The sequence below is a fragment of the Hyaena hyaena genome, unplaced genomic scaffold (assembly GCF_003009895.1).
Source record: "Hyaena hyaena isolate Hyena2069 unplaced genomic scaffold, ASM300989v1 scaffold_302, whole genome shotgun sequence".
NCBI classification, from domain to species: Eukaryota; Metazoa; Chordata; class Mammalia; order Carnivora; family Hyaenidae; genus Hyaena; species Hyaena hyaena.
In genome coordinates, this window is record NW_024080936.1 from 1,495,659 (window position 1) to 1,520,187 (window position 24,529).

At 62.6% G+C, this 24,529-nt stretch overlaps 2 protein-coding genes across 9 annotated transcripts; one reads left to right on the forward strand and one right to left on the reverse strand.

Annotated features, from left to right (window-relative positions):
- Positions 1-389: 389 nt before the first annotated feature.
- On the reverse strand, positions 390-5,973 carry LSM7 (LSM7 homolog, U6 small nuclear RNA and mRNA degradation associated). Of its 2 annotated transcripts, XM_039248010.1 has the most exons (5): positions 5,802-5,973; positions 5,143-5,233; positions 1,820-1,887; positions 1,215-1,388; positions 390-672 (listed from the first exon to the last, which is right to left on the reverse strand). In XM_039248010.1, the coding sequence occupies exons 3-5, from the start codon at positions 1,824-1,826 to the stop codon at positions 530-532; spliced, it is 324 nt and encodes a 107-aa protein (XP_039103941.1). In that variant the 5' UTR covers positions 1,827-1,887; positions 5,143-5,233; positions 5,802-5,973; the 3' UTR covers positions 390-529. The 2 variants fall into 2 exon arrangements, with proteins under 2 accessions (XP_039103941.1, XP_039103943.1); XM_039248012.1 differs by lacking the exons at positions 1,215-1,388; positions 5,802-5,973 and adding an exon at positions 5,317-5,390 and having other exon boundaries at positions 1,820-1,891.
- SPPL2B (signal peptide peptidase like 2B) lies at positions 5,479-23,594 on the forward strand. 7 transcript variants are annotated; one of them, XR_005531050.1, is made up of 16 exons: positions 5,479-5,541; positions 12,961-13,080; positions 13,663-13,845; positions 14,286-14,375; positions 15,093-15,232; positions 15,560-15,702; positions 15,978-16,074; positions 16,806-16,922; positions 18,109-18,190; positions 18,785-18,859; positions 18,936-18,998; positions 19,096-19,195; positions 19,358-19,435; positions 20,475-20,635; positions 21,811-22,245; positions 22,422-22,503. XR_005531050.1 is itself a non-coding variant. In XM_039247988.1 (16 exons), exons 1-16 carry the CDS (start codon positions 5,479-5,481, stop codon positions 22,713-22,715), a joined length of 2,034 nt encoding a protein of 677 aa, XP_039103919.1. In that variant the 3' UTR covers positions 22,716-23,594. The 7 variants fall into 7 exon arrangements, 6 of the variants coding, with proteins under 6 accessions (XP_039103919.1, XP_039103923.1, XP_039103924.1 ...); XM_039247988.1 differs by having other exon boundaries at positions 21,811-22,038; positions 22,422-23,594; XM_039247990.1 differs by lacking the exon at positions 5,479-5,541 and adding an exon at positions 10,580-10,639 and having other exon boundaries at positions 21,811-22,038; positions 22,422-23,594.
- The last annotated feature ends 935 nt before the right edge of the window (positions 23,595-24,529 follow it).

Genomic DNA, 24,529 nt, shown 5'->3' on the forward strand with positions numbered 1-24,529 from the left:
GAGGGACAAAGCAGCAGCAGGGACAGGCCGCGGGGCTTTCCCACCGAGCGTGTGTCGCCCACCCTCCTGGGACCCCAGGCTGGCCTGGGGACCCCACATCTGCTCTAGCGCCGCAGGGGCTCCTGCCCCCACGTCCCCCCCCCCCCCCCCCCCGCCTGGACAGCGTGCGCGGCCACGTGTCCCTGTCGCCCCCCCCCCGACAGCGTGCGCGGCCACATGTCCCTGTCCCCCAATCCCCGCCTGGACAGCGTGCGCGGTCAGCTCTGAACCCGCCGGTGCCGGGGAGCACTGTGGCCGGCGCCTGTCAAGCCAGTGGGCCAAACGGAATCCCTGGGTGTCGGTTTTGGCAGAAAGCCGAGGAGGCTGGAAGTAAGGTTCTGGGGCTCCTGGACACTTGAGGTTTGCAGTTTTATTACAAAAACCAAAACAAAACCTATACAAAAAAGAAATCCCACTCCTGTGGCAGCACGCAGGGCGGGAGGGGCAGCTCCGAGTCCTCGGGGGGCCGTGGCCCGGGCCCTCGAGCCTGCTAGGCGTCCTGCTGCTGGATGAAGGGGTTGGGGATGGCCTCCATGCCGTCCTGCGGGCAGATGAGCACCACGGAGGTGCCCCTGCACACCACCAGGCCCAGCTGCCGGGTGTCCTCCGTGAGCTTGTACTGGTCGTCGGGGTCTGCGGGCAAGAGGGAGGGGCGGGAGTGAGGCGGGGGGAGGGAGGGCCGCATGCCGGGTGGGCGGCTCTGAGGACCCAAATCCAAGGGAACCTGGCGGCCTGGGCGCAGACCAGGTGCCTCACCCCTACTCGCCAAGCCCGGACCCGCAGCCCTTGTCGCTGGTGACCCCCGGACCACGAGGGCCACGAAGAGCTCTGGCAACGGTGCTCCACACCCGCCCTCCTTCTGCAACGACGACAGGGCCCCGGGGACGCTGTCATGAAGCTAACTGGGGGCCCTGGCGTCCAAGCCAGCAGCAGCTGGAACAAAGCTCGGCCTGGGACTCCCGGAAGCCGTGTGGGGGCACCATCTGCCCCGTGTCAACGGTGGGATGAGAGGGACCCCAAGGAATCGGCAGCAACTGAAAACCTTTATTGCTTTTGCGCGATGCCGGGGAGGGGCCAGCGGCCCAGTGCGCCAGAACCCAGGTCTAGGGAGCAGCTCTTCCCGCCAGATCCCGCAGGGGGACCAGTGTTCTGGGCTGAGAGAAGAGGGCACACACCCCTGCCGGGTGGGGCCGGCCCCGCGAGGAGCAGGCTCCGGGCAGAGAAGCAGCGCGCACCGGGCGTCTGGCCTGCTTCTGGGTGCGAGGTTTCCCAGTGGACGCGCGCGGTGGGGCTGCCCCCACTAAGGAAGAGAATCATCAGGCTGAGGCGGGCCTGCAGCCCGGACGGACCTGGCGGGAGGATGGAAAACGAGGGCAAAGCAACAGGCCTGGTGGTGGCCATTGTGCCGAGGCCACACTTCCCCACAGAGGGGGCCCTGGGGGCCTGCTAATTTCTCACCAGGGTGACAGTGCCGGGGGGGGGGCAGGACCTGCCTCCCTCCTAGGTCTGGGTCTGGGGGGTCCCCTTACGGCCTCAGGCAGGCTGAGCTGGGGGACTAGCCGGCTGATGGGCAGGTGCTGGCCTGCCGGGGATCTGGGGACCTCGGTGACAGGGACCAGGGAATCAGGTTAGCAGCAGAGTCCACTCGAGGACACAGCAGACAGGGGGAGCAGCTACCTGGGTGACAAGGACCGTGTCCTTCACTCAGGGGCAGGTGGGCGGGCTTGGAGCAGCGATAAGGGCCCAGTGAGGAGCTGCTGAGGCCCGAGGCCGTGCTCACCTCTCATGTATTCGACGGTGCCGTCAAGTACGAGGTTGAGGAGCGGGTCGAACCCTTTCAGGATGCCGCTGGCTTGTAGGAATCACCCGAGAAGAGAAATGAAAAAGCGTAAGACAAATGGTCGTTCCGGGGACAGGCACATGGCGCCTGGGACGCGGAGACCAGGGCTCACCCCCAGCAAGGGACAGATGTGGGAGCAGCCTCTCTGGGGCGGGAGGGATGGAGGACCAAAGGGAGAATGAGGGGGGGTTCCAGAGGAGAGCAGTGAGGGTGACCCCAAACTCCCCCCTGCCCCCGAATATGGTCGGTAAATGTCTTCTGCAAAGGCCTGGCTGGCGCACATTTCAACCACGTGGGCCACGTGTGGCAGGACTCCTCTCTGTCCTCCTGGGGCGAAAGCAGCCAGACCATGTGTAGACGCTCAGGTGTGGCTGTGCCACAGTGAGACTTCACTTAGGGACGCGGAAATGTGAATTTCAGGTAATTCACGAGCCACACAGAACTTGGCAGAGTGGACTGTTCAGCCACAGGAGGGAGCAGAGCACGGACTCACGGTGCGGCGTGACGTGCCCCGAGAGCCCCCTGTCCCTCCCGCCTCACTCCTCCCCCTCCCAGGCTCGGCTGGCAGAAGCAGGTGTCCCACTGCATCACCACAGTGCGCAGCTGTCCGGTCCGCAGAGAAGGGGCTTGGGTGTGACCCGCAGCCCCATGTGGCACAGGGCAGGGGTCTGCAAACTGTGGCCCGCGGGCCAAACCCAGCCTGCTGCACTTCATGCACGGCTTCACTGGCACCCAGCCACATTCGCTTGGCCACGTACTGTCTGTCTGTGGCTGCTTTCATGCTGCAGAAGCAGCGCTGAGCAGCTGTGACCGGGGTCGTCCTGCCTGCAAAGCTTAAAGTATTTCCTGTTGGCCCTTTACAGAAAATGTCTGCCAGCCTCGGACTTCCTGGGCTTGAGCCCCTGGCTCTGTGGCTTCCTCTCCCTGCCCATCCCTGCCCTGCAAAACAGATCACGAGGACACCTCCCCAACGGGGTCACGAACAGCATGGACGGCAATAGCGTACAGGCACGTGGCCCAGAGCCAGGGGCCCGTCCCTGCGGGTCTGCCCTCCTAGATGCGGCGCAAGCAGGGTTCTAAAATGGAGCCAATACCCCCTCCCTGGTGACCATCGTGTGCAGCCCCACCCCCAAGAGTGGGGAGGGCTGTGAGTACTGGTGGGGCGTCACTCTCATGATTAGGTTATTCGATGAGGAAGAAGGGCTCTGCGGATGTGATGAGGGTCCCCAAGTTGGTGGACCTTCCGTTCACCTAAAGAGACGTTATGCTGGGTTGGCCTGACCTGACTGGATGAGCTGTGGAAGGAATGAGAATCTTCTGGAAGAAAATGCGGGAAGCGTGGGAGGTTTCCCTGCTGGCCTGCAAAGAGCCAACTGCCTGGGGTGGACGGAGTCCCGGGGCAAGGGCGGCGGGCAGCCTCTGAGCAGGGCCCTGGACACCTGCAGCAGAACATGGGGACCCCAGTCCTGCAGCCACGAGGAACCAAATTCGCCCAACAAGCACCAGCACTGGAGGAAGGCCCGGGGCCGGAGCTAAGAGGCTCTAAGACACTCCTTTACTACAGCCTGAGAGACCTTGGGCCCAGGGCACCCAGACTCCTGATGGACGCCATAGGTGATAAATTCGTGTTGTTGAAGCTGCTAAACTTGTGGCAGTTTGCTAGAGAGGATAGCAAACCAGCACAGACACCCCGAAAACAAGAGCTGCGCCTCATTCAAATGCCTGGGAGCCAGCCTGGTGCAGACAGAGCAGACATTTGTTCACGTTCAAATTCTCCTGCTGCTGCCTTGCACGCACCATGGTTAAACCACGATGATGCCACCCGGTCATCCACGAGGAGGCATCTAGATTGTGTCCTGTGAAATAAACTGAAAACCGGAGAGGCAGCGGAGCGGATGAAAGGTGCTCCAGTGCTCACTGGTGTCAGGACTGCCTCCAGGTGAGGCAGGTGGACGGACAGCCTTGTGTGACAAATGAATTCACTGGGGCTTGGACCCAAGCTGTCTGGCACTAGGACCCAGAGGCTGGGCTCTAGGGCAGCCGGGGCACCTAGGCCACTCTGCCTACACCTGCCTCGCTCCTGCCCTCTCCGCGCTAGGTTCAGGGGGAAGATGCAGGGATACCCAGTGTGTTTACGGGCACAACACGGGGAGCTGTGACGGCTGACACCCCAGGCGCATGGCCTGGGGCGGAGCGTCAGGGAAGGCTCCCCTGAGCAAGAACCTGGAGCTGAGAGCAGGAAAAGGACTGAGGTTAACCCAAAACGGAGTCACGGGTGCCGAGCCCGCATCCCCAGACGGAGACAGCCTCAGCTCTCCCAGGAATGTAATCTCAACCAGTCAGCCTGCAATTTCCTGGCCAGAGCCAAGTGAGGCCATCTTCCTGATGCCCCCCCCCCCAAGGAAAGTGAGCCCCCCCGAAACAATCCACGCTTTGTCTGTTCCTGCATCCTCCTGCCTATAAAAGCCTCCCGGTTTGTACAGCCTCTCCGCTCCCTTCTGTCTGCTAGACGGTGGGTCGCTGCCTGACTCGTGAATTGTTGAAGAAAGCCAAGGGATGTTTAAAACTCACTCAGTGGAGGTTTGCACTTTGACAGGGGCAACAAGTTGGCCTGGTAAGAGCACTCCAGGCAGAAAGGAACCGTATATCTCACGTGCCTGTGGTAGCGGAGTGCTCCGCGGGCCCCTCAGGGGCACAAAAGGCTGTCCTTTACCCTAAGGCAGTGCGGAGCCTGGAAGAACTGAGGAGCAAATAAGGAGATTCAGCCCGTTTTTAACAGGTCCCTGGGGTCCATACTTTGAAACTGACCGTAGGGGCAGTGGTTTCAACCCGGGAGAGCTCTGGCTTGGTTGTCAGAACGAAGGGATGCTTCTGGCACCTGGTGGTATCTGGGGGTGCTGGTTAACACTCCAGGGCGTCCAGAGCAGCCCTCACAACAGAGGGCCATGTGGCCCCAATGTCCCCGGTGCGGCGCCTGAGGAACCCTGGTGTAGGGGGATCAGCGAGCATCTGCGGCCGCTTCCCGGGAGGACTCGGAGAGCGAGCACCGCACAGGAGGCGAGTCGGGAATCCCAGTCCCGGCTGCAACTCTGTGGCTCCGGGTGGTTCGGACCCGTTCCCGCGCCTCTCGTTCCCACGTTAGAAGGCTGGTACGAGTTATCCGAGCAAAGCGCTCAAGGCGGTGCCCAGGCATCGGCCGCCACTCTGGCCTCGGCAGTCACTCACCCTAAACCGTTTAGGGCGTGGGGGCGGCGGGCTCTCACCTTCGCGGCCTCCCTGAAACTTCACCCGGATCGTCTTGTCGATGTACTTAGATAAGTCCAAGATGCTCTCTTTTTTCTTCTTCTCTTTGTCCTGCAGGGGAAGCAGAGCGCGTGAGGCGTACAGCGCCGACGGGTCCCGCGCCGCCCGCCCAGCCTGCCCCGCCGCGCGCTCACCGCCATCTTGCCGCACCGCGCCGCTCGGCGCAGGCGCTGCGCCGCGCCCTTTGACCCTGTCCTGGCGCGCAGGCGCGGAGCACTCACGGCGCAGGCGCGCCCAGGCGCGACGGGGCGTTGCTGGGAAACATCTGCCGACGCCTGCGGCTGGGACCGGCCGACATGGCGGCGGCGGCGGCGGCGCTGGCGCGGCTCGCGGCGGCCTTCCTCCTCCTCGCGGCCCAGGTGAGGCTGCGTCGGCCCCGCAGGCCCCAGCGGCTGCGGCCCCCGGGCCCTCTGCTCCGGCCCCGCGCAAGCCCCGGCCGGCCTGGCCCGGGGGTCCGCCTCGGGTTTGCGCGCCCCCCGCGCGGGAGGCCCGCGGGCCCGGAGCCCGGCCGTGACCTTGCGGCCTGTCCCGGGCCAGTCTCTCTTCCTTGCCTTGGAGCCCTCCCCAGCTGCAGCGTCACTCAGCTGTGCCTGGGTCTGAAGTTTGGGAATTCCCCTACCTCCGCAGCCCCTGCTCTGCCTCGAGGTCTCCAACCGCCGCCGGGGGCGCTGCTGCCTGGCCCCTTGGCCTTGCGCAGGAGTGTCCCTCCCCGAGCCTCAGTTTCCCCTTGCGCGCGTTGTTAGCGCCCACCCCGGTGGTTGCGGTAGCCGTCCAGCGCGGCACCCAGTGCCTGACAGTATCCGGGAGCGGCCAGGAACCCATCCCGGGAGTGGGGTCGAATCGCCGCCCTGCATTTTGTCCCGTGACCTTGGGCAAGGGAGGTCCCCTCTTTAGGCGTCAGTTGCTCTTCTGCAGAAGGAAGAGAGGAGTACAGCGAGGACTGAGCGAGATGATGCATGGGGTGATTTCTGTGCCGTGTGCATCTTCTGGGGGCACTTAAGTGAAAGGTCTCCCTGGGTGGTCGGATACGTGCCGCGAGATGGCTGATGCACATCATCATAAGTGCCTTTTTTATTTTCAAGTCCTCTGACCCCCTGGGTTATGCAGCTCCGGGAATGGTGTCCCTACAGCCCTGCGCCTGCAGCCATTAACCCTGGTCTGTCCACTCCAGCCTGCCACCCTTCCAGCGGAGCTTCTGGTGGGCAGTGTTCTCCCTGTGGTCACATCTGTCTCCTGCATTCCCCAATCCATTCACTACGCAGCAGGCTTGACCTCTTTGAAAGTGTGTGTCTTGTTGCATCCGGAGGAGAGGCTTCCCACGGCTGCCGGCGCGTTTGGGAGGCCTCTGTGGTTTGGCCGCTTGGGAAGATGCTTCCCCTCCTTTTCTATTTGTGGAGCGCACTCAGCTCTGGGCTCCCCCTTTTCCCTGGAATGCCCCTGGTCTCCTTGTGGGCTCCACTTGCTTGTTCTTCCCTCCTCCCCGGAGAAGCTCTCCGGGATGTCTCTTCCCCAGCCCCCCTCCGGATGTTTAAGCAAGTTGAGGACAGGGACTTTGAGCTCCGCAGACATTTTGAAGGAGAGCAAAGTGAGAAGTGGACAGATGGTAATGGGGGCACCGCGGAGGGAGTGACCCAGTTTGCTTGGGGAGGCTTTTCAGAAGCAGAGGCACCTAAAGGGTGTTCTGAAGGGTGAGTGAGAGTTTGCCAGGTCTGTCTGTCTCTCTCTCTGTCTCTCTCTGTCTGTCTCTCTCTGTCTGTCTCTCTCTCTCACGCACACACACACACACACACACACACACACAAAAGGAAAAATACTCCATGCTCATGGACTAGAAGAATGAATGTTAGTAAAATATTGATACTACCCAAAGCAATCTATACATTCAGTGCAATCCCTATCAAAATAACACCAGCATTTTTCACGGAGTTAGAACAAACAATCCTAAAATTTGTGTGGAACAAGAAAAGACCCTAAATAGCCAAAGCAATCCTAAAATAGAAAACCAAAGCTGGAGGCATTGCAGTTTTGGACTTCAAGCTGTGTTACAAAGCTGTGATCACCCAGACAGTATGGTCCTGGCACAAGAACAGACCCGTGATCAATGGAACAGAACAAAGAACCCAGAAATGGACCCGCAAACGTATGTACAACTCATCTCTGACAAAGCAGGAAAGTATCCAGAGCAATAAACATAATCTCTTCAGCAAATGGTACTGGGAAAACTGGACAGCAACATGCAAAAGAATGAACTTGGAACACTTTCTCACGCCACACCCAAAAACTCAAAATAGATGAAAGATCTAAATGTAAGATAGGAAGTCATCAAAATCCTAGAGGAAAACGCAGGCAAAAACCTCATTGATCTTAGCTGCAGCAACTTCTTACTCAACACGTCTCCAGAAGCAAGCGGAAACAAAAGCAAAAGTGAACTGTTGGGACTTCATCAAGATACAAAGATTTTACACAGCGAAGGAAACAATCAGCAAAAGTAAAAGGCAGCTAACAGAACAGGAGAAGATATTTGCAAATGATAAAGGGTTAGTATCCAAAATCTATAAAGAACTTATCAAACTATACACCCAAAAAACAAATACTCCAGTGAAGAAATGGGGAAATGACATGAATAGACATTTCTAAAGAAGACATCCAGATGGCCAATAGACACATTAAAAGATGCTCAACATCACTCATCAGGGAAATACAAATCAAAACTGGTGTGAGACACCACCTCACACCAGTCAGAATGACTAGCATTAACAACTCAGGCAATGACAGATGTTGGTGAGGATGCAGAGAAAGAGGAACCCTTTTGCATGGCTGATGGGAATGCAAACTGTTGCAGCCACTCTGGAAAACAGTATGGAGGTTCCTCAAAAAATTAAAACTAGAACTACCCAGCGACCCAGCAATTGCGCTACTATGTATTTATCCAAAGGATACAGGTGTGCTGTTTCGAAGGGACACATACACCCCAATGTTTATGGCAGCACTATTGACAACAGCCACAGTATGGAAAGAGCCCAAATGTCTGTCGAGGGATGAATGGGTAAAGAAGATGTGGTGTATGTATACAATGGAGTATTACTTGGCAATCAGAAAGGATGAAATCTTGCCATATGCAACAACATGGATAGAACTAGACGGTATTATGTTAAGCGAAATTAGAGAAAGACAAATATCATGTAACTTCACTCATGTGGAATTTAAGATACAAAACAGATGGACAGGAGGGAAGGGAAGCAAAAATAATATAAAAACAGGGAGGGGGACAAAACCCAAGAGAGTCTTTTTTTTTTTAATATTTATTTTTGAGAGAGAGACATAGAGTGTAAGTGGGAGAGGGGCAGAGAGGGAGAGACAGAATCTGAAGCCGACTTCAGGCTCAGCTGTCTGCTCAGAGCCTGACGTGGGGCTCAAACTGAAGAACCACAAGATCATGACCCGAGCCGAAGTCAGACACCCAACTGACTGAGCCACTCAGGTGCCCCAAGAGACTCTTACATACCAGGAACAAGCTGAGGGTTGCTGGAGGGGTTGTGGGTGGGGGGACGGGCTAAATGGGCAAAGGCTTTAAGGAAGACACTTATTGGGATGAGCAGTTAATGTTATATGGAGGGGATGAATCACTGCATTCTACTGAAATCATTATTGCACTATATGCTAACTAACTTGGATGCAAATTAAGAAAAACTAAATATATTATTAAGAAGTATGGGGAAAATAATAGCTGAAGCAAATGTGACAAAATATTAGTGAGTTGAGTGGTGCCTAAGTGGCTCAGTTGGTTAAGCATCTGACTTGGGCTCAGGTCATGATCTCGCGGTTCGGGAGTTCGAGCCCCGCATTGGGCTCTGTGCTGACAGCTCAGAGCCTGGAGCTGCTTCGTATTCTGTGTCTCCCTCTCTCTGCCCCTCCCCTGCTCACACACTCTCTCTCTTTTTCAAAAATAAATAAACATAAAAATTTTTTAAAAATAGTTGAGCTGAGTACGTATTTCATACTATTATAATATGGTTATTTTATATTTTTTAATAAAAAGAAAAATTGTAGTAAGTAAATAAGAAGAAATTAAATAAATAACTTTACATTAAAAAAAGAGTTTGCCAGGTCTCAAGGCAGAGGGAAGGAGTTGCTGGTGATGGGTGGAGCTTGAACAGGGGTGGAGGTGTGAGAGCTGATGATTTATTTTGAGGTGAGGCGTCCACTGTGGCTGCTCTACAGGCTGATATAATGTCACCCCTGAGAAAGCTGACACCCCGAAGGGTTCAGATGCACTTGAAGGAGGCTCGGATTCCCTCTTGCGCGGCTGGGCAGGGGAGGGGCGGCAGCGGGCATGGCTGGGGGCCGAGGGCAGCCTCTCCGGGCGGGGCGGTGGGCAGGGCTGATCCGAGCCCCGCCCGGAGCTGGGGCGTTGGGACTTTCTCCCGGGCAGGAACTTTGTCCTGTGTGGGAGCCGAGGGAAGCCTTGGTCTGTAGTCTGTTTGCCCTGAGTCAGGGAAGATGGCCTTGTGGCGTGTGGTGTGCTTCTCTGGAGAAGTTTGGGTCCTGCCGTCTGAAAATAAGACTAGCTTTCCACCGGGTAGGAGGCCGCTTGCCAACCGCCCCAAATTCATTTGCTCCCATCTTGTGGCCCTGGGTGAGGGATTCCCCACCTATACACCTCTCCCCCCGTTGCTACACGATGTTGCCGTAAAGGCCAGTAACAGACCTGAAGTAAAGCTGGTGCCCTCCCTCCCCGTCTCCCCTCCTCTACTGGCCCCAACCCCCTCCACCTGCCCCCTCTGCTTCCCCTCCACCTGTCTTCACTCTTCAAATTGTTCCTGTCCCTCCTCCGCCTGTCCCCACCCCCCCCGCCTGTCCCCACCCCCTCCGCCTGTCCCCATCCCTCCGCCTGTCCCCACCCACCTGTCCCCACCCCCTCCGCCTGTCCCCACCCACCTGTCCCCATCACCTCCGCCTGTCCCCACCCACCCGCCTGTCCCCATCACCTCCTCCTGTCCCCACCCACCCGCCTGTCCCCTGCCCCTCCACCCCTCCCCTCTGCTCCTATTCCACCTATTCCCCCCCAACACCTCTCCCAGCACTTACCCCATGGACCCCATGGTCCCCCTGAGGCTGGTTTCCCACGCCATTTCTGAACCCAGTTGGCGGTTGTGACATGTCAGAAGGTGGCCTGTCCGCTCTCCCAGACTGGGACTGGCCATGCTAGACCCAGGGCCACTTGTACCATTGGGTCCTTTTGGAGAACATCTTCTGGTTCCTTTAACTCCATGGGGAGGGGACCGCGCTCTGTCGTCTGGCGGAAGCACAGGTGGATTTACCAGGAGGCTGCTTGGTCGGGCGTGGGGAAGGCGGTCCGTGCTCTCCCGTTGCGCCTCTACACACGTGACGCTTTTCCCCAACAACTGGGCCCCCCAGAACAGGGGGCAGCAAACACGCCCCACAAAGGCCCAGACGGTGAGTATGTCTGACTCTGTGGGCCCCGCGGCCTGCGTTGCAAGCGCCCGGCTCTGCGGTGGTCACGGAGAGCCGCCGGGGCCCTGCGCGCAGGAGGGGGCTGCTGTGCCCCCGCGCAATGGGTTGAGGAGCACAGAAGGGGGGCGCAGGAGGCCCGTGGGCGTGGCCCACGGTGAGGAGGCGCTGTGGGGCCCACTGGAAGGGGCAGACAGCCAGGCACAGGACGTAGGGCCAGGCTGAGGGACGCGCTTGGAGGGCAGTCTGGTGGGGAGAATCTGGAGGAGGAGGAAATCAGGAATGAGGAAGTTCTGCCTCTGGTGGAGGGACTGAGGTGCGCGTGCAGAGGTTGGCCGGGGCAGGTCGGGGAGCGACACGGCTTTATTGAGATGCTAGGAGACCCCTGATCGGCCTCGGGTAGCCCCCTGCCCTGTTGCCATAGCCCGGGTTCTTAGAGCGGTGCGCTGTGTAAGCATGGCTTTGTGGAGCACACCCAGCCGTCTGAGTGGCCTCGGGTGCCTGGCTCAAGGTGACAGACGGAAACGTCAGAACGGGAGTGCCAGCTGGAAGAGAGGTGGTCGGGGCCCTGGAGAATCACAGGACGGGCACCCAGTGCCTCCCGTTAGCCTCCAGATTGGGGGTTTGGGATGCCAGGGGTCCATCTACGCTGCCACCACCAAAAGTGACCAGGGCCCAGGTGAGAAGCTCCTGGAGCAGTTGAGGCCTTGCTGTGTTCCTGCGGAGGGTCTGGCCGGATGAGAGCTGTCAGTGCGCCAGGCCTGGTGCTGGGGGCCATGGCCCATCAGGACCCTCAGCCAGGCCACCCCCCCACACACACTCTGCCCGACAGCGAGGTGCGTGTCTGGCGGTGCCGGCTGGATCCCGTCACACGTCTGTGGTCAGACAAGCAGCTGCACCTGCTTGCGTCCCTGGCAGAGTCTTAGGGTACTAAGGAGTGAGTTTCCATCTCGGCCTGGAGGTGTCTGCGGCCCAAGGGGAGCACAAGCTAGAGAAGTGTGGGTCCCAGGAGCCCCAGGTGCGTGGAGCAGGATTCAGGGGTCAGGCGGGTGCAGGGTCCCCGGGTGTGGCGTCTGGACTCACCCCTCGGCTCCTCGCACAGGGCATCTCTCCTGAGCCCCCCTCCCCTCTCAGCCGGCCCTGGGGGGCTACTCAGACTTGGGGCGAGCCTAGCGGGAGTAGAGCAGCCAAGACCTGGGCCCCACATGCTGTGTGGCCCGCTGGTGATGAAGTCCTCTCGAGGGACAGAGGTGGTGCTTGTGGGGGACCATGCACCCCAGCCCCAGCTTACTGTAGGCGAGCAGGCTGGAGAGGCCTTGCAGTCAAGTCTCCCAGAGAGCCAGGCAGCGGCTCCAGGGAGGGGTGGAGACAAGGATGCACGGGACGTGGGGACACCTTTGTGTGAAATAACTGTCACGTACACTAAGCTGGTGTTCAGCAGAAGAGAGGGCTGTCAGCCCCTTCTGTCCCTGGACCCCAGCCACCCCACTGCCTTCGAGGGGCGTCCAGTGCTCCAAGGACTCAGATCTGTCCCTGCGTCTTGCTGTGAGTTCAGACGAAGCTGGTTGGGTCCTCGTGACGACCCTTCGTGTGCAGCCTGCGGCCCCCTGCCTCTGGGGAAGCCGGGGCTGCGTGGGCTCGGGGTCAGGTGTGTGGGGAGGCGGGCTCTGCGGGCATGGGCTCTGGCAGGGACAGCTGTGTGTGCCCTGATGGTGGTGTCAGCACGAGCCTCCTCTGTTGCAAAGTCTGGCAGTTCCCAGAGCAAGGGGTTCAGTCCTGCGTGGGACCCCACCGCTGTGCCCTGCGTCACTGGGTCTGACGCTCCCCCCAGAGAGTGAGGAGCTGGCACCAGGGGCCTGGACCCAGCTGGCCTCGCTGGTCAGTGGCCAATGGGCACGTGTTCCAGGGACCTGGTCTCCAGGGCCAGTGGGGGTCCCCGAACCTGCTGGGGTGCAGGAAAGCTCCTCCAGGCCTCCTGCTCGCCCGGGGCCTGGGGCCGGACCTGCTGGCTCACCGTGTCCCCCTCGTGACAGAGCCGTGGGCTTTCACTCTCCCCCTCCCATCGATCCTGGGAGGGCCCCGTGACGTGGTGCCGTCCCTGCCATGAGAGCCACGGCCACGGTCAGCACCCAGGCCTCCCCAGAGAAGCCTGTCCCTGCCTCGTTTCTCTGCCATAAGATGTGGATGGTGCTGTCCCATCTGCCTGTCGGAGGGAGGAAACCAGCCCAAACCCTGAGCTGGGGGTGCAGGGGCGGGTCGTCCTCATCAAGCCCCGGTGCTGAGCTGACTGCCGCCTGTCGCCCCAGGTGGCCTGCGAGTACGGCATGGTGCACGTGGTCTCTGAGACAGGGGGCCCCAAGGGCAAGGACTACTGCATCCTCTACAACCCGCAGTGGGCCCACCTGCCACATGACCTTGCCAAAGCGGTGAGTACCCACTCGGGCCCTCCCCCGTGGGGTCCTGCAGGCCTGGGGTGCTCTGGGGCGCCCCCTCCTGCCCTGGGGTCTGGTCTCTTTTGCTGGCTGCCACCCTCCGCTCCCCAGCCAGGGTCTGGAGGGACCCGCTAGAAGTCTCCTGTTGCAGGGAGCCAGCGGGAGGAGAGGAAGTCCCGTCACACTTGAGGGGCTGCTGGGCTCTTGGATGTCGCTAGAGGGGCCCGTAACCTGTCTGGGCCTCAGTTTGCTTGGTCGGAAACCAGATGTCCAGGTGGTGTTGAGGCACAGTCCCCGCCGGGGCACCGGCCAACCCCCACGTGCTGGATGGGGTTGGGGGTGATTCTCACTGTAGACGCCACTGCTCCCCGCCGCGTTCTGTTTGCAGGGATTGAGGGAGGGTTTCTGAGGGGTTTCCTCTGAGCACACACCACCTCGTCCCTCCTGCTGGCCTGGCGCTCGGGGGTGTGGACGTGTGTGCACGTACGGGCACGTGCATAGCCACGCATGAGTGTGTGTGCGTGTGGCCCCTGCTGACTTTTCGAGACCAGGTGGTGTAAACGCCACATTCCCCAGTCCCTCCTGCAGCTGCGGGACTGGACGGCCTCCATGCTCTGCTCTCCGCCGGACCTCCCGGCCAAAGGCTTCAGCAACCAGATTCCGCTGGTGGCGCGGGGAAACTGCACCTTCTACGAGAAAGTGCGGCTGGCCCAGGGCGGCGGGGCGCGCGGGCTGCTCATCGTCAGCAAGGAGACGCTGGTATGGCCCCGGGGGCCTGAGAGACCGGGAATTTGCTTTGCTGACCATGGCTGTGGACCTGTGTGTCTTGGAGGGGGACCTGTCCCAGAGCAGTCCCGGGGGCTCTGGGGAGACTGGATCCCCTTCTACAGGCCTTGGGGCAGGGCTCGGGGGTGCCTTCTGAGGAGCAGGGGGCATGGGCCTGTGTCCCACGTGCCTGCTCCTCCCCCAGGCAGGACCCCCAGGGTGGATTGGCACCTGAGCGACCTGACCCCAAGGCTTGAACGTGGAAGGAGAGCTTTTCCTCCCCCCACGGGGAGAGACAGACATACAGACACACACCCACACCCACCCCGGCCTCCACTCCCTCCGCACGGGCCGGCTCTTCGGGCCCTCTCACTGTGGGTGGACTTTGGGAAGCCAAGGGCCCCCCTCCCGCACACCCCCTTCTTGGCCCCCAGGTCCCTCCAGGAGGCAACAAGACACAGTATGACGAGATCGGCATTCCCGTGGCCCTGCTCAGCTACAAAGACATGCTGGACATTTTCAAGGTAGGGTTCAAGCTGCCTCCCGTCTGCAGCTGTTACCTGGCTGTGAGTACCTGGTGGGTGGGGACCCATGAGTGAGGCCACCCAGCTGGGGCTGGCGGTGCCACTGACCTGCGGGAACGGGGTCGCTGGACCCAGGGGTCAAAGCGCCCAGGCTCTGGGACCCCTGTGCCATGTGGCAGCTGGACGCTGGCTCCAGGCCAGGCCGGAGACCCTGAGCGCGCTCTCCCTGCCCACACGCGGCCCCTTCTGACCAGAGGCCTGTGTGTACCCACCTGCGGGGGGGTTGGTTCCCGACAGGCGCGCTTCCAGATGCAAGTAAAATGGGAACGTTCAGTCTTTGTGGAAGCTTCTAGCAATTTGCAAGATATGTCTTGATCCTGACTGTAGCCTCACAGCTCCCCCCAGGGGAACCACTGTTGGCCTCCTAGATGCTTCCCGGGGTGAAGGTCCAGCCCTCTGCGTGCACACACACACACACCCACCTAGGTTCAGGATTCTTGTCCCCGCACTCGCGTGGCCCCTTACCTGATGTTGTGTGATGCTTGTTCCCCAGAGTTGATTTTTCTGGGGTGGGAGTGGCAGGTGAAGGCGCGGGGCCCCCAGGACAGGCTCTCCCTGGCCCTGGCTCCACGTGTGGGCCGGTCTGGGCTCCCCGGGCAGACGAGGGGACAGGGGACGGCAGCTCCAGCCTTGAGCTCCGTGCATCCTCTGAGGCAGAGTTTCGGCCGATCGGTGAGGGCAGCGCTGTACGCCCCCAACGAGCCCATGCTGGACTACAACATGGTCATCATCTTCATCATGGCTGTCGGCACCGTCGCCCTGGGGGGCTACTGGGCTGGGAGCCGGGACGTGAAGAAGTGAGTGCCTGGCGCACGCGGGAGACCTCTTCCCGGCAGCCTAGGGATGCCCGAGACGTGGTCGGCGCCGGGTCATCGAACCGCTTTCCATCAAAAGCAGCGGTCACAGCTTGGCTCTCGGGGGTGCAGGCCCCCCTGCGGCCCCTCCCTGCATGGTCTTTCCAGCTCCCTGGGGTGCGGTCTGGCTTTCTCGTTGAAGGGACGTCAGGGATGCGCGATGGGTGTGGAGAGGGTGCCCCTCAGCCCCGAGGACCCCTGGGCCCTGCCCGTCCCTCCCCGTCCCTGTGCGGCCAGCAGGGCGCCCCTGACCCGCCTGTGCCCCCCAAGAAGGTACATGAAGCACAAGCGAGACGACGGGCCCGAGAAGCAGGAGGACGAGGCTGTGGACGTGACGCCCGTCATGATCTGCGTCTTCGTGGTCATGTGCTGCTCCATGCTCGTGCTGCTCTACTACTTCTACGACCAGCTCGGTGCGCCCCCCGCTTGCCCAGAGGGAAGCTGAGGTCCTACCTCCGCTTGTGGGGTTCCACTTGAGCTCAGCTGCCTGATGGTGGGGTGCATGCGGGCCGCCATCGCCAGCCTGGAGGAGGGCACCTCTGCGTGGGGAACTACCCTCCTGCTGCCAGGCGCTGGCCACCCGCCAGGGGGCACGAACGCTTGGAGCCCTTCTTCGGGCAGGGACGGGGGTGGGGTGGGGAGGGGGACCCGGCGACCCCCGGCCCTCAACGCCTGCCCCGCCCTGCAGTCTATGTGATCATAGGGATCTTCTGCCTGTCCTCCTCCACGGGCCTCTACAGCTGCCTGTCTCCACTGGTCCAGAGGCTGCCGTTCGGCAGATGCAGGTAAGCCCCCTGCGGGCGGCCCCTGCCCCGCCCTGCACCCCCAGTGCTGCTCACTGAGCCCCGCCCCCCGCTGCCTTTCCTCAGCCTGTCCCAGGTGGTCTCCTGGCCCCCGAAGCCCTCGGCTCTGCTGACAGTGCCGAGGACCCCGGCCTGTCCCGTGGCCCCTGGCCAGTCTGGCGTGGGCGGGCCGCCCGTGCTCACTCGGTGTGGGCCGGGGCGGGCAGGTGGGTGGTGGTTCCCCAGCCTCCCTCTCTCCACATCCCTTCTGGGTCAGGCCCAGTGGTGACGCCGGGGTTGAAGTGGGGCAACGGGGATGCGTGTGGGTCCCAGGCGGGGCAGGGCCACATGGCCGGACGTGCTGCTGGCCTGGGCCCGGGCGCTCTTGGCTGCCGGGGGCCTGGGCTGGTTCTGTCAGGGCCAGTGGCTGAAAGGTTTGGACAAGGTCGGGTCAGGTGGGTGCTCAGGGAGCTTAGCCTGTGGGGCAAGACCACTTAGGGCTGCTGGCCCAGGGCCAGGGGCTCTGTGGGCAGGGCAGGCCTGGCACTGGCTCGGGTCTGCCCACCTCCACGCGCCTACCTGCTCCGTCTGCCCTGCATCTAGGGGCCTCCCTCCTAGAAATCTCCTAACAGATGAGGGTGGAGTTCAACAGGGAACGTGGGGTGGGGGGCCCGGGGTTTGGGGGAGGGGTGGAGGTGACCCCCTGATGGCTGCACCCCAACCCCCGCCCCCAGGGTCCCCGACAACAGCCTGCCCTACTTCCACAAGCGGCCTCGGGTCAGCTTGCTGCTCCTGGCGCTGCTCTGCCTGGCTGTCAGCGTGGTGTGGGGCGTCTTCCGGAACGAGGACCAGTGAGTGCCCCCCCCCCCCCGCAGGCTGTCCTCAGACGCTCCCTGTGCTCACCCCCCTGCAGCCGGGCGCCACCCGCGGCCCGTGTCACTGGGCCTGTCAGCCGCCACGTGAACCGTGATTGGAATGTGGATACGGGCTCCTGCAAGGCCGCCTGGCCCCGGGCGCCCCGAGCGAGCGCGTGTCCTCGGGGGTGCCCGCTGGCGCGGGGAGGCCCTGGCTGCCCGGCCGCCGGCTCCTGACACCGTCTGGCGCTCCCTCTGAGCCTTTTCTGAGGCAGTTAGCCGCTCTTGGCTGCGGTGCCGTTTGGAGCCACGACAGATTTAATTGGGCAGAAGGAAAACGTGAAAATATTTTGAGTCCTTTGTACACAAAGAGAACACGAGCTCTCACAGTTAGATTCCAGCCACAAGACTCGCTCTGTTCTTTAAAATTAGAACAGGCCCGGTTCCCTCTGCGTCGGGGCCCCACTGGCCTCCTGCGAACCTTCTCTTTGTTCTTCGAGGCCGTCGTGGCCAGGAGAGGTTTTCATCCTGGTTTGAGGAGTACCCTGGGCCACAGCCTCCTTCCTGCCCCAGTGCGGGCGGCCTGGCGCCCAGGCCGGGTGGGCTGCGGGGGGCGGGGCTCCCTGCAGCTGTTGGGGTGACAGTCGTGCCCCTTTCCTGCTTTCCGGTCCCTGAGCCACCATTTCTGGGGCCCAGAGACTTGGTGTGGGACCTGGCTGTGAGCGTTTGGCTTTGCTAAATCACGTAAAAAATAGTCTTGAAGCAAACGGTGAGTCCAGTAGCTGCACAATGTCCCTGCCCTGTCCCCCTGCCCCATCCTGTGAGGTGGGGGTGACCCCCGTGCCTGTCCCCCCTGTCCTGTGAGGTGGGGGCGATCTCCCTGCCCTGTCCCCCCGCCCTGTGAGGTGGGGGTGATCTCCCTGCCCTGTCCCCCTGCCCTGTTCTGTGAGGTGGGGGTGAATGCCACCACCCGAGAGCCCTAGAGTGTGTGTGCCCGTTCCTGCCACACTGCCCCCCCACCTGGTCCCGTGCTTGTGCGCCTTCACAGCATGATGGGGTCAGGCTGGGCACGGACAGCTTGCAAAAGTTGAAAGCCAAGGTGGCCGAGGAGGGAGCGACCCACTGAGTCATAGCTCTTGGTGGAGCCCCTGCCCCGCTGGGTGACTGCCACTCTGCTCCCCAGGTGGGCCTGGGTCCTTCAGGACGCGCTGGGCGTCGCCTTCTGCCTCTACATGCTGAAAACCATCCGCCTCCCCACTTTCAAGGTGCGGGTCCCGAGGAGGTGGAGCCGCTGGCTGGGAGGGGGCTCCCGTGTCTGCGCGGAGTGTCCCTGGTCCCCTGTGGGCGGCGTGGTCTTTGTGCCTTTGTCCATCCCGCCACCTCCCTGGTGTCAGGGTTTAAGCATCAGTCGCAGAATCGCCTCCCAATGTGGCGGCCACGCCAACGACCCCCCTGGCGGTGAGGATGCCTGGACGGGGCCCTTCCCTGTGGCAGCCGCTGTGCCAGGTTCACTTCCTGCGGGTGAGAGGTGCACACACGGGCAAACGGGTCAGGCAGCACCGGCCCAGGAAGCGCATGGGAAGGTGTGAAGAGGGTCGTCACCTCCCCAAACCCACGGCTCCTGCCGCAGAGCGCGTGTGGCCAGAGCCGCCTGCCCTCTGGCTTTGCCATCACCAGAACCGGGGTCTGACCGCCCTGCCGTCCTGGTCTCTCGCGGCCCCAGGGGGCAGGACTGGAGCTGCTCAGAGTCCCCCCCACATGCTTTGTCCCAGTGGGCACGGCTGAGCCTTGTGGGGGAAGGTGGGGGTCTGTGCTCCTGGGACCGCGGAGCGCGGCCCCTCACGCCCTCCTCTCCCCAGGCCTGCACGCTGCTGCTGCTGGTGCTCTTTGTCTACGACGTCTTCTTTGTGTTCATCACGCCCTTCCTGACCAAGGTGGGCGTCCTCGCCCCACCCCGCCCCTGCACCCGTCCCCGTGCCCCCTCTCTGATGTGTCCCCTCCCTTTGTTAGAGCGGGAACAGCATCATGGTGGAGGTGGCCACCGGGCCCTCAGACTCGGCCACCCATGAGAAGGTACACAGGGGCCTGTGGCTGGGGTGCTGATGGAGAAGTGCGGGCCGTGGGCGCCTCCTGCAGGTCACCCCCTGCGCCCCCCTGCCCCCCCCCCCAGCTCCCCATGGTCCTGAAGGTGCCCAGACTGAACGCCTCCCCGCTGGCCCTGTGTGATCGGCCCTTCTCCCTCCTGGGCTTTGGGGACATCCTGGTGCCAGGTACTGGGGCGTGGGGTGGGCGGCCTTGGGGGCGTCCAGCGGGCGGAGCCCGAGGCGAGCAGGTGGGGCTTGCCCCCTGGGTGGCCGGCTGGCCGCAGCCCCCTCTGAAAGCGGATGGGCCGACACACGCGACGCGCCGGGCCGCGCGCCTTCTCCCCGCAGGGCTGCTCGTGGCCTACTGCCACAGGTTCGACATCCAGGTGCAGTCGTCCCGGGTCTACTTTGTGGCCTGCACCGTGGGTAAGCACCCGCCTTGCATCCGCCCTCCTCCCGTTGTGTCCGTGTCCCCCGCCTGCTGCGCTGCTGACCGAAGCCACTGGCACAGAACTGACCTGTCCTGTGGAGCCCGACGGCTTCTCAAGTTTTCCAGACCGGCGGGACCGCGCACCTCCGGTCGGCGCTTCCGGGGGGCAGCGAGCCGCCCGATGGCGCCTGTCGGCGCGCACGCGTGTCCCCCGTGGGGGAGCCGGGCTGGGGGAGGGGCTGCCCGACGATTCCCCCCCTCCCGTCGGGGGCAGAGGTCCGCGTGCACGGGCCCTGGCGGCCCACCCGGCGGAGGGGAGGCCCCGTTGATGCCCCTGGCGGCGCCAGGACGAGCCGGTGGCCTTCCGGGCGTACTTCGGGGTCGTGTGGCTCTTCCCACCCCGGCTCCTGCAGCTGCGGTCACGCGCCCTGGTCCCCCCTGCCGACCCCGAGCCCGCCCTCGGGCTTCACAGGGTGCCGCTGCAGGGGTTCGGGGCCGCCGCGCCCGGTTGTGGGTGCGGTTCCTTGCGGAGCCCGCGGACCTGTCGCCTCCGCAGTTGGCTCCCGTCGCACGCGGGTAAGTGACGCACAGCTCTCCCCGGGAGGTGAGGCCAGCGCGGAGGAGGCAGCTCCGGCCCAGCTGCCCGCCGAGACGCGTGCGGATTCACGGCCGCGGGACTAGCGCGGGGCGCCTGCACGCCCGCCCTCGGGCTCGGGCTCGGGCTCAGCGGCCTGCGCGCGCGCGCGCGTGCGTGCGCGTGCTTCCACGCTGGCGCTCGTACGGAAGCGGCGTGCGGCACTCGCTCGGGCCTTCGCCCCGGGGGCTCCGCCGGGTGTCTCGCGGCGACGGAAGCGCCTTTGCGAACGACCGCCGCTCAGTCGCTGCCGGACGTCAGTCCCCTCCAGGATCCCGTCCTCCCTGCAGGCTGAGCGGCGGGGGCGGGGGCGCGGGCTCGCTGCCCCTGCGGGACCCCCTCCCCCCCCACCCCCGCTCCGGGGCCGCCGCCGGTCACGCGCTGCCCGTCTCTCCCCGCAGCCTACGGCCTCGGCCTCCTGGTGACGTTCATGGCGCTGGCCCTGATGCAGCGCGGCCAGCCCGCCCTCCTCTACCTGGTGCCCTGCACGCTGGTGATCAGCTGCGCCCTGGCGCTCTGGCGCAGGGAGCTGGGCATGTTCTGGACGGGCAGCGGCTTTGCGGTGAATACCAGTTTGCTATGACTGTCTGCGAGAAATAATAACCCAATAAGCCCTAACTAGAGTTAAAGTTGAGTAAAACCTAGTTTCACGACTAAACCCCGTGGCCTCTGTCCCCGCTCCCAGAAGGTTCTGTTCGGTGTCGTGTCCGTGCGGCTCTGAAGGGTCTGAGCTATCCCAGCAGAGGGGACGCTGGGTGCGGCTTGAGGGTGGTGCCAACAGCCCGTTACTAAAGGTGCCAGGCCTAAGGGGCCGTAACACCTCATTTAACGGGACACTGGCTTCCGGCTGCTGCTGCCACTGGGAACACAATGCCGAGCTTGGGGGCCAGCGGGGTCCTCTGCCAGGGTGGGAGCCGAGGGCCCAGGGTGGGGAAGGAGCAGGGGACCCCGGGGCCAGCTGCGCAAGCCCACGCGGGGGAACCACAGCGCGGTCGCCTGCATGGAGCGGATCACGGCCGTTGGCTTGCTGTCACTGGATTTTGACACTAGAGGGATGGGCGCCCCTCTCCATGCAGCACAGCACATTCGATGGAAAGGGAGGAGGGTGCCTGTTTCCGTGGCTCAGGGACCGAGCTGACCCCCTGTGGGTGTGGAAAGGCTGTGGCTGCCTCCTGCTGCCCTGTCAGTAAATCACCAAGGCGGCAGCTCAGGGACCGGCTTCGTCACTAACAGGAGCTCCTGAGTGTGACATGCGTCCCTCCCGAGGGTGCTGGTGGAGTGTGGTGTTCCCGTGCCACGTTCTGGGGAAGTTGAAACCTGCACCCTCTCCGTCCTGGCCTAGAGGCGCTGAACGGAACAGGGCCCCGGGTTAACCTGGTTGATGAACCAGATAATGTAACCGATGATGGGGCCTTGGGCAACGCTCTGAGCCTCATTGCCCACCATCCTCAAAGGCTCTCAGTCCCGAGGAGTGCTGGCTTTGCTACAGAGCAAAGGTCTGGAAGGTTCAGGAGCTGGGGAACTAGCCAGAGATGTCAGAACATCCAAGGTTTCTGCCTTGGGTTGCCGGCCTGTGGCCCTGCCTTCTGGCTGTTGGTACCTGGCCCCAAGGGAAGGTGACTCCGGGGCCTGGAGCTGGACCCTCTGGGGGTGGTGACTCATCTGCCCTCCCCCGTCCACCACCCCTGAAGCTTTCCCAGATCAGTTCACGTCTGACTGCAGCCTCTTCTCTTACAGAAGGACCTACCTCAGTCTCCGTGGACAGCGGCTTCAGCCGACGGTCCCCATCCCCAGCCGGACTCAGACACTGGCCTCTCCCAGCCGCCTCCAGGCGAGGGACTGGCCAAGTGCCCCCTCCCCACGGAGCAGCCCCCAGTATTGTCTGTGCCCGAGGAGACGGGGGCCGGGGCACCCACCCAGGACCCTGCGAGCCCAGCCAGCTGCACCCCTGAACCCACAGGCCTGGTAGGCACCTCGGCCTAGAAGGTGGCGCAGACTCTCCGGCCCTCGCTGCAGCCCCTGTGCGCCGAGAGACCCCGAGACTGGACATGCCCGGCCCCCTCAACTTGGTGCTCTGGTCTGGCCGATGCCCCCGCTCTTCCTCCTCCTCGAGCAGAGCCCAGCCGCGCCCCGGACCCTCTCCAGCTCCTGCTCCCAGCTCGAGTGGCTGCTGTGAGCGCCCCCCCCGCCCCCGACCAACGAGGTCACCCTTGTGCGAGCGCCCAGCTCCTTGGTCTTGCCTGGCAACTCGGTGGTTCCTCGGAAAGGGCAGGAAGCGCCGCCCCCCCGCCGCCCACGGTTGCAGATCCGCCCACATCTGGTGCTTACCTTGCCGCCACTTCCCTCAGGTTCTCTCCCACCACTCCTGCGCCGGGGGACCCGGGTCCTGGCCTCCCCGGGGACGCTGGCCAGCAGAGCCCAGTCCAGCACCCGGGCCCTGGATATCTGGACTCAGGACGCGGGCCCAGCTGGCCGGTTCGGACCTGCCTGCGGGTCGGCTCGGACCGAAAGCGGTGCCCAGTGTGAACGCAGGGGCCGCCCCGTCAGCCCCGCCTGGCGCTTCCTGCGGCCCGGCTGCCCGGGCCTGCGCTCCAGCTTCTCCGCCTGTTAATAAACGGCCACGACTTGTTGAGCTCGGGTAGTGTCACCGCTTGGGTGTGGGTCTCTCAGACCACCCTCGTCGGGGCAGGTGGGTGCCAGGCTGCACCCTCCACAGTGGCTGTGTCTGTCATGCGGGCTCCGTTTTGTTTTTCAGCTTAGAGGGACTGAGGGGGCGAGCACTCTCCCCTCGGCATCTGCAAGTTCTCAACCCCGGCCTGGCCTCTAGCGACACCACCGGCCAGGCAGGCGCACTTTTTATTTAAACCGCCCAGGAGCTTCTGGAACGTGGAGAATATTCTGGAACTGGCATTTTGTCTTCTACCTCACCGACAGGGTTCTCCGAACGTCGTTGACAGAAATGCCGCGGTGCGGCGGCCCCCTTGCCATGGCTCGTGCCCGTCCACACAGCCTGCAGACTCAAGTTCAGAAAAGGCGCAGACCCCCCAGCTCTGTCCCGAGCATCCGCTGCTCAGCGGTGGACAGCAGGCGTGGGGCCAGCCATGATCCACGCCAACAATACCAGCGCCAGGCAGACTCTCGGTCCGTCGGCCATGCTTCTCGAGGAGAAACGTTTATTCCAGAAACAACCAGACGTCTTCCACCTGTTTTTGTGTGTCTCTTAAAGAAACAGGTGACCTGGGAGGGAGACCAGCTGGACCTGCCGGCCCCAGAGAGCCCCCGACTCCGGGGCCAGAGCGGGGTGCAGCCCTGGGCGGCCAGGTGTCGGGCCTGAGTGGCCCCCCTTGCACATCAGCCCATACCTTACTCTAAGCCATTTTGTATATCAGTGTAACAGCCAGAATCTCTCTCCATCCTCTGTGTTTGACAAACATCAAGGAATTCAAGGCGGCTGTTAGTTCTTGAAGTTTCCATTTGCAGTTTTTGCCTTGTTTCTGTTTGAATCTTAACCGCAGCTTTTTTAAAAAAAAATTATTTTTAAAGGAGAGAAAGACAGAGTGTGAGCAGGAGAGGGGCAGAGAGAGAGGGGGAGAGAATCCGAAGCAGCTCCAGGCTCTGAGCTGTCAGCACGAGCCCGACATGGAGCTCAAACCCACGAACTGTGAGATCATGGCCTGAGCCAGAGTCAGGTGCTCAATCAACTGAGCCCCCCAGGCGCCCCAACACAGCTTTTGATAGTTGCTGCCTGGCCCTCGTCTTTTCCGTGGCGTGGCAGCTGGCAGAACCCAGCCTGGCGGCGCAGGGCGGGAGTGGCCTGGTCCGAGAGGATGGCTGCACCGGGCTGGGGGAGCGCCGTCCACACCGCCCAGCGAAGCTGGGCGGGGCCGGTGTCCTGTTTCCTGGCGTGGGAGAGTTGAAGGAAGCCCAGCCAGCGCTCAGTCCGCCCCGTGTTTTGGGTGCCGTCCGCTTGTCGGTGGTCATCTAAGCAGCATGCTGTGGAGCTGGGGGTGGCAGCCTGTGGACTTTGTGAAGAGCCAGCCGGCCAGTGTTTGGGGTCCTCCAGGCCTCCCGCTCCCTGCAACAACTCAGCCCTGCTGCTATAGCCGAACGGTCACAGCACGTGGCAGACAGGCATGACTGTGGCCAGAGCGCTGATGGACACGGAGATGTGCCTTCCAAGTGGTGTTCACAGGTCACAAAATCGCCTTCTTTTGGTATTTTTCAACCAGTCAACACAGTGAAGCCCTTTCTTCGCCAGCATCTTCCTGGGGTGGCGGGCCCACCCCGCCCCCTCGGGGTCGGTGCCACAGACGTCTGCTCTCCTGCAGAGAGAAGGCGAGTCGCCCAAGGCTGTTCCTCTTGGCCTGGCCCGGACCCAGCAGAGATGTGTCAGCTCCTCCAAGACAGTCCAACACCGGGTGCTCGCGGTCTCTGCCAGGCCGCAGGAGCCAGGGCC

Coding starts and splice junctions, on each gene's coding strand:
- LSM7 (XM_039248010.1), bottom strand. Junction 673..1,214: donor GCCGGCCCCACCCGGCAGGG/GTGTGTGCCCTC, acceptor TCTTGCCCGCAG/ACCCCGACGACCAGTACAAG.
- SPPL2B (XM_039247988.1), top strand. CDS start 5,479: ATGGCGGCGGCGGCGGCGGCGCTGGCGCGGCTCGCGGCGGCCTTCCTC. Junction 13,081..13,662: donor CACATGACCTTGCCAAAGCG/GTGAGTACCCAC, acceptor CACATTCCCCAG/TCCCTCCTGCAGCTGCGGGA. Junction 16,923..18,108: donor GTCTTCCGGAACGAGGACCA/GTGAGTGCCCCC, acceptor TCTGCTCCCCAG/GTGGGCCTGGGTCCTTCAGG.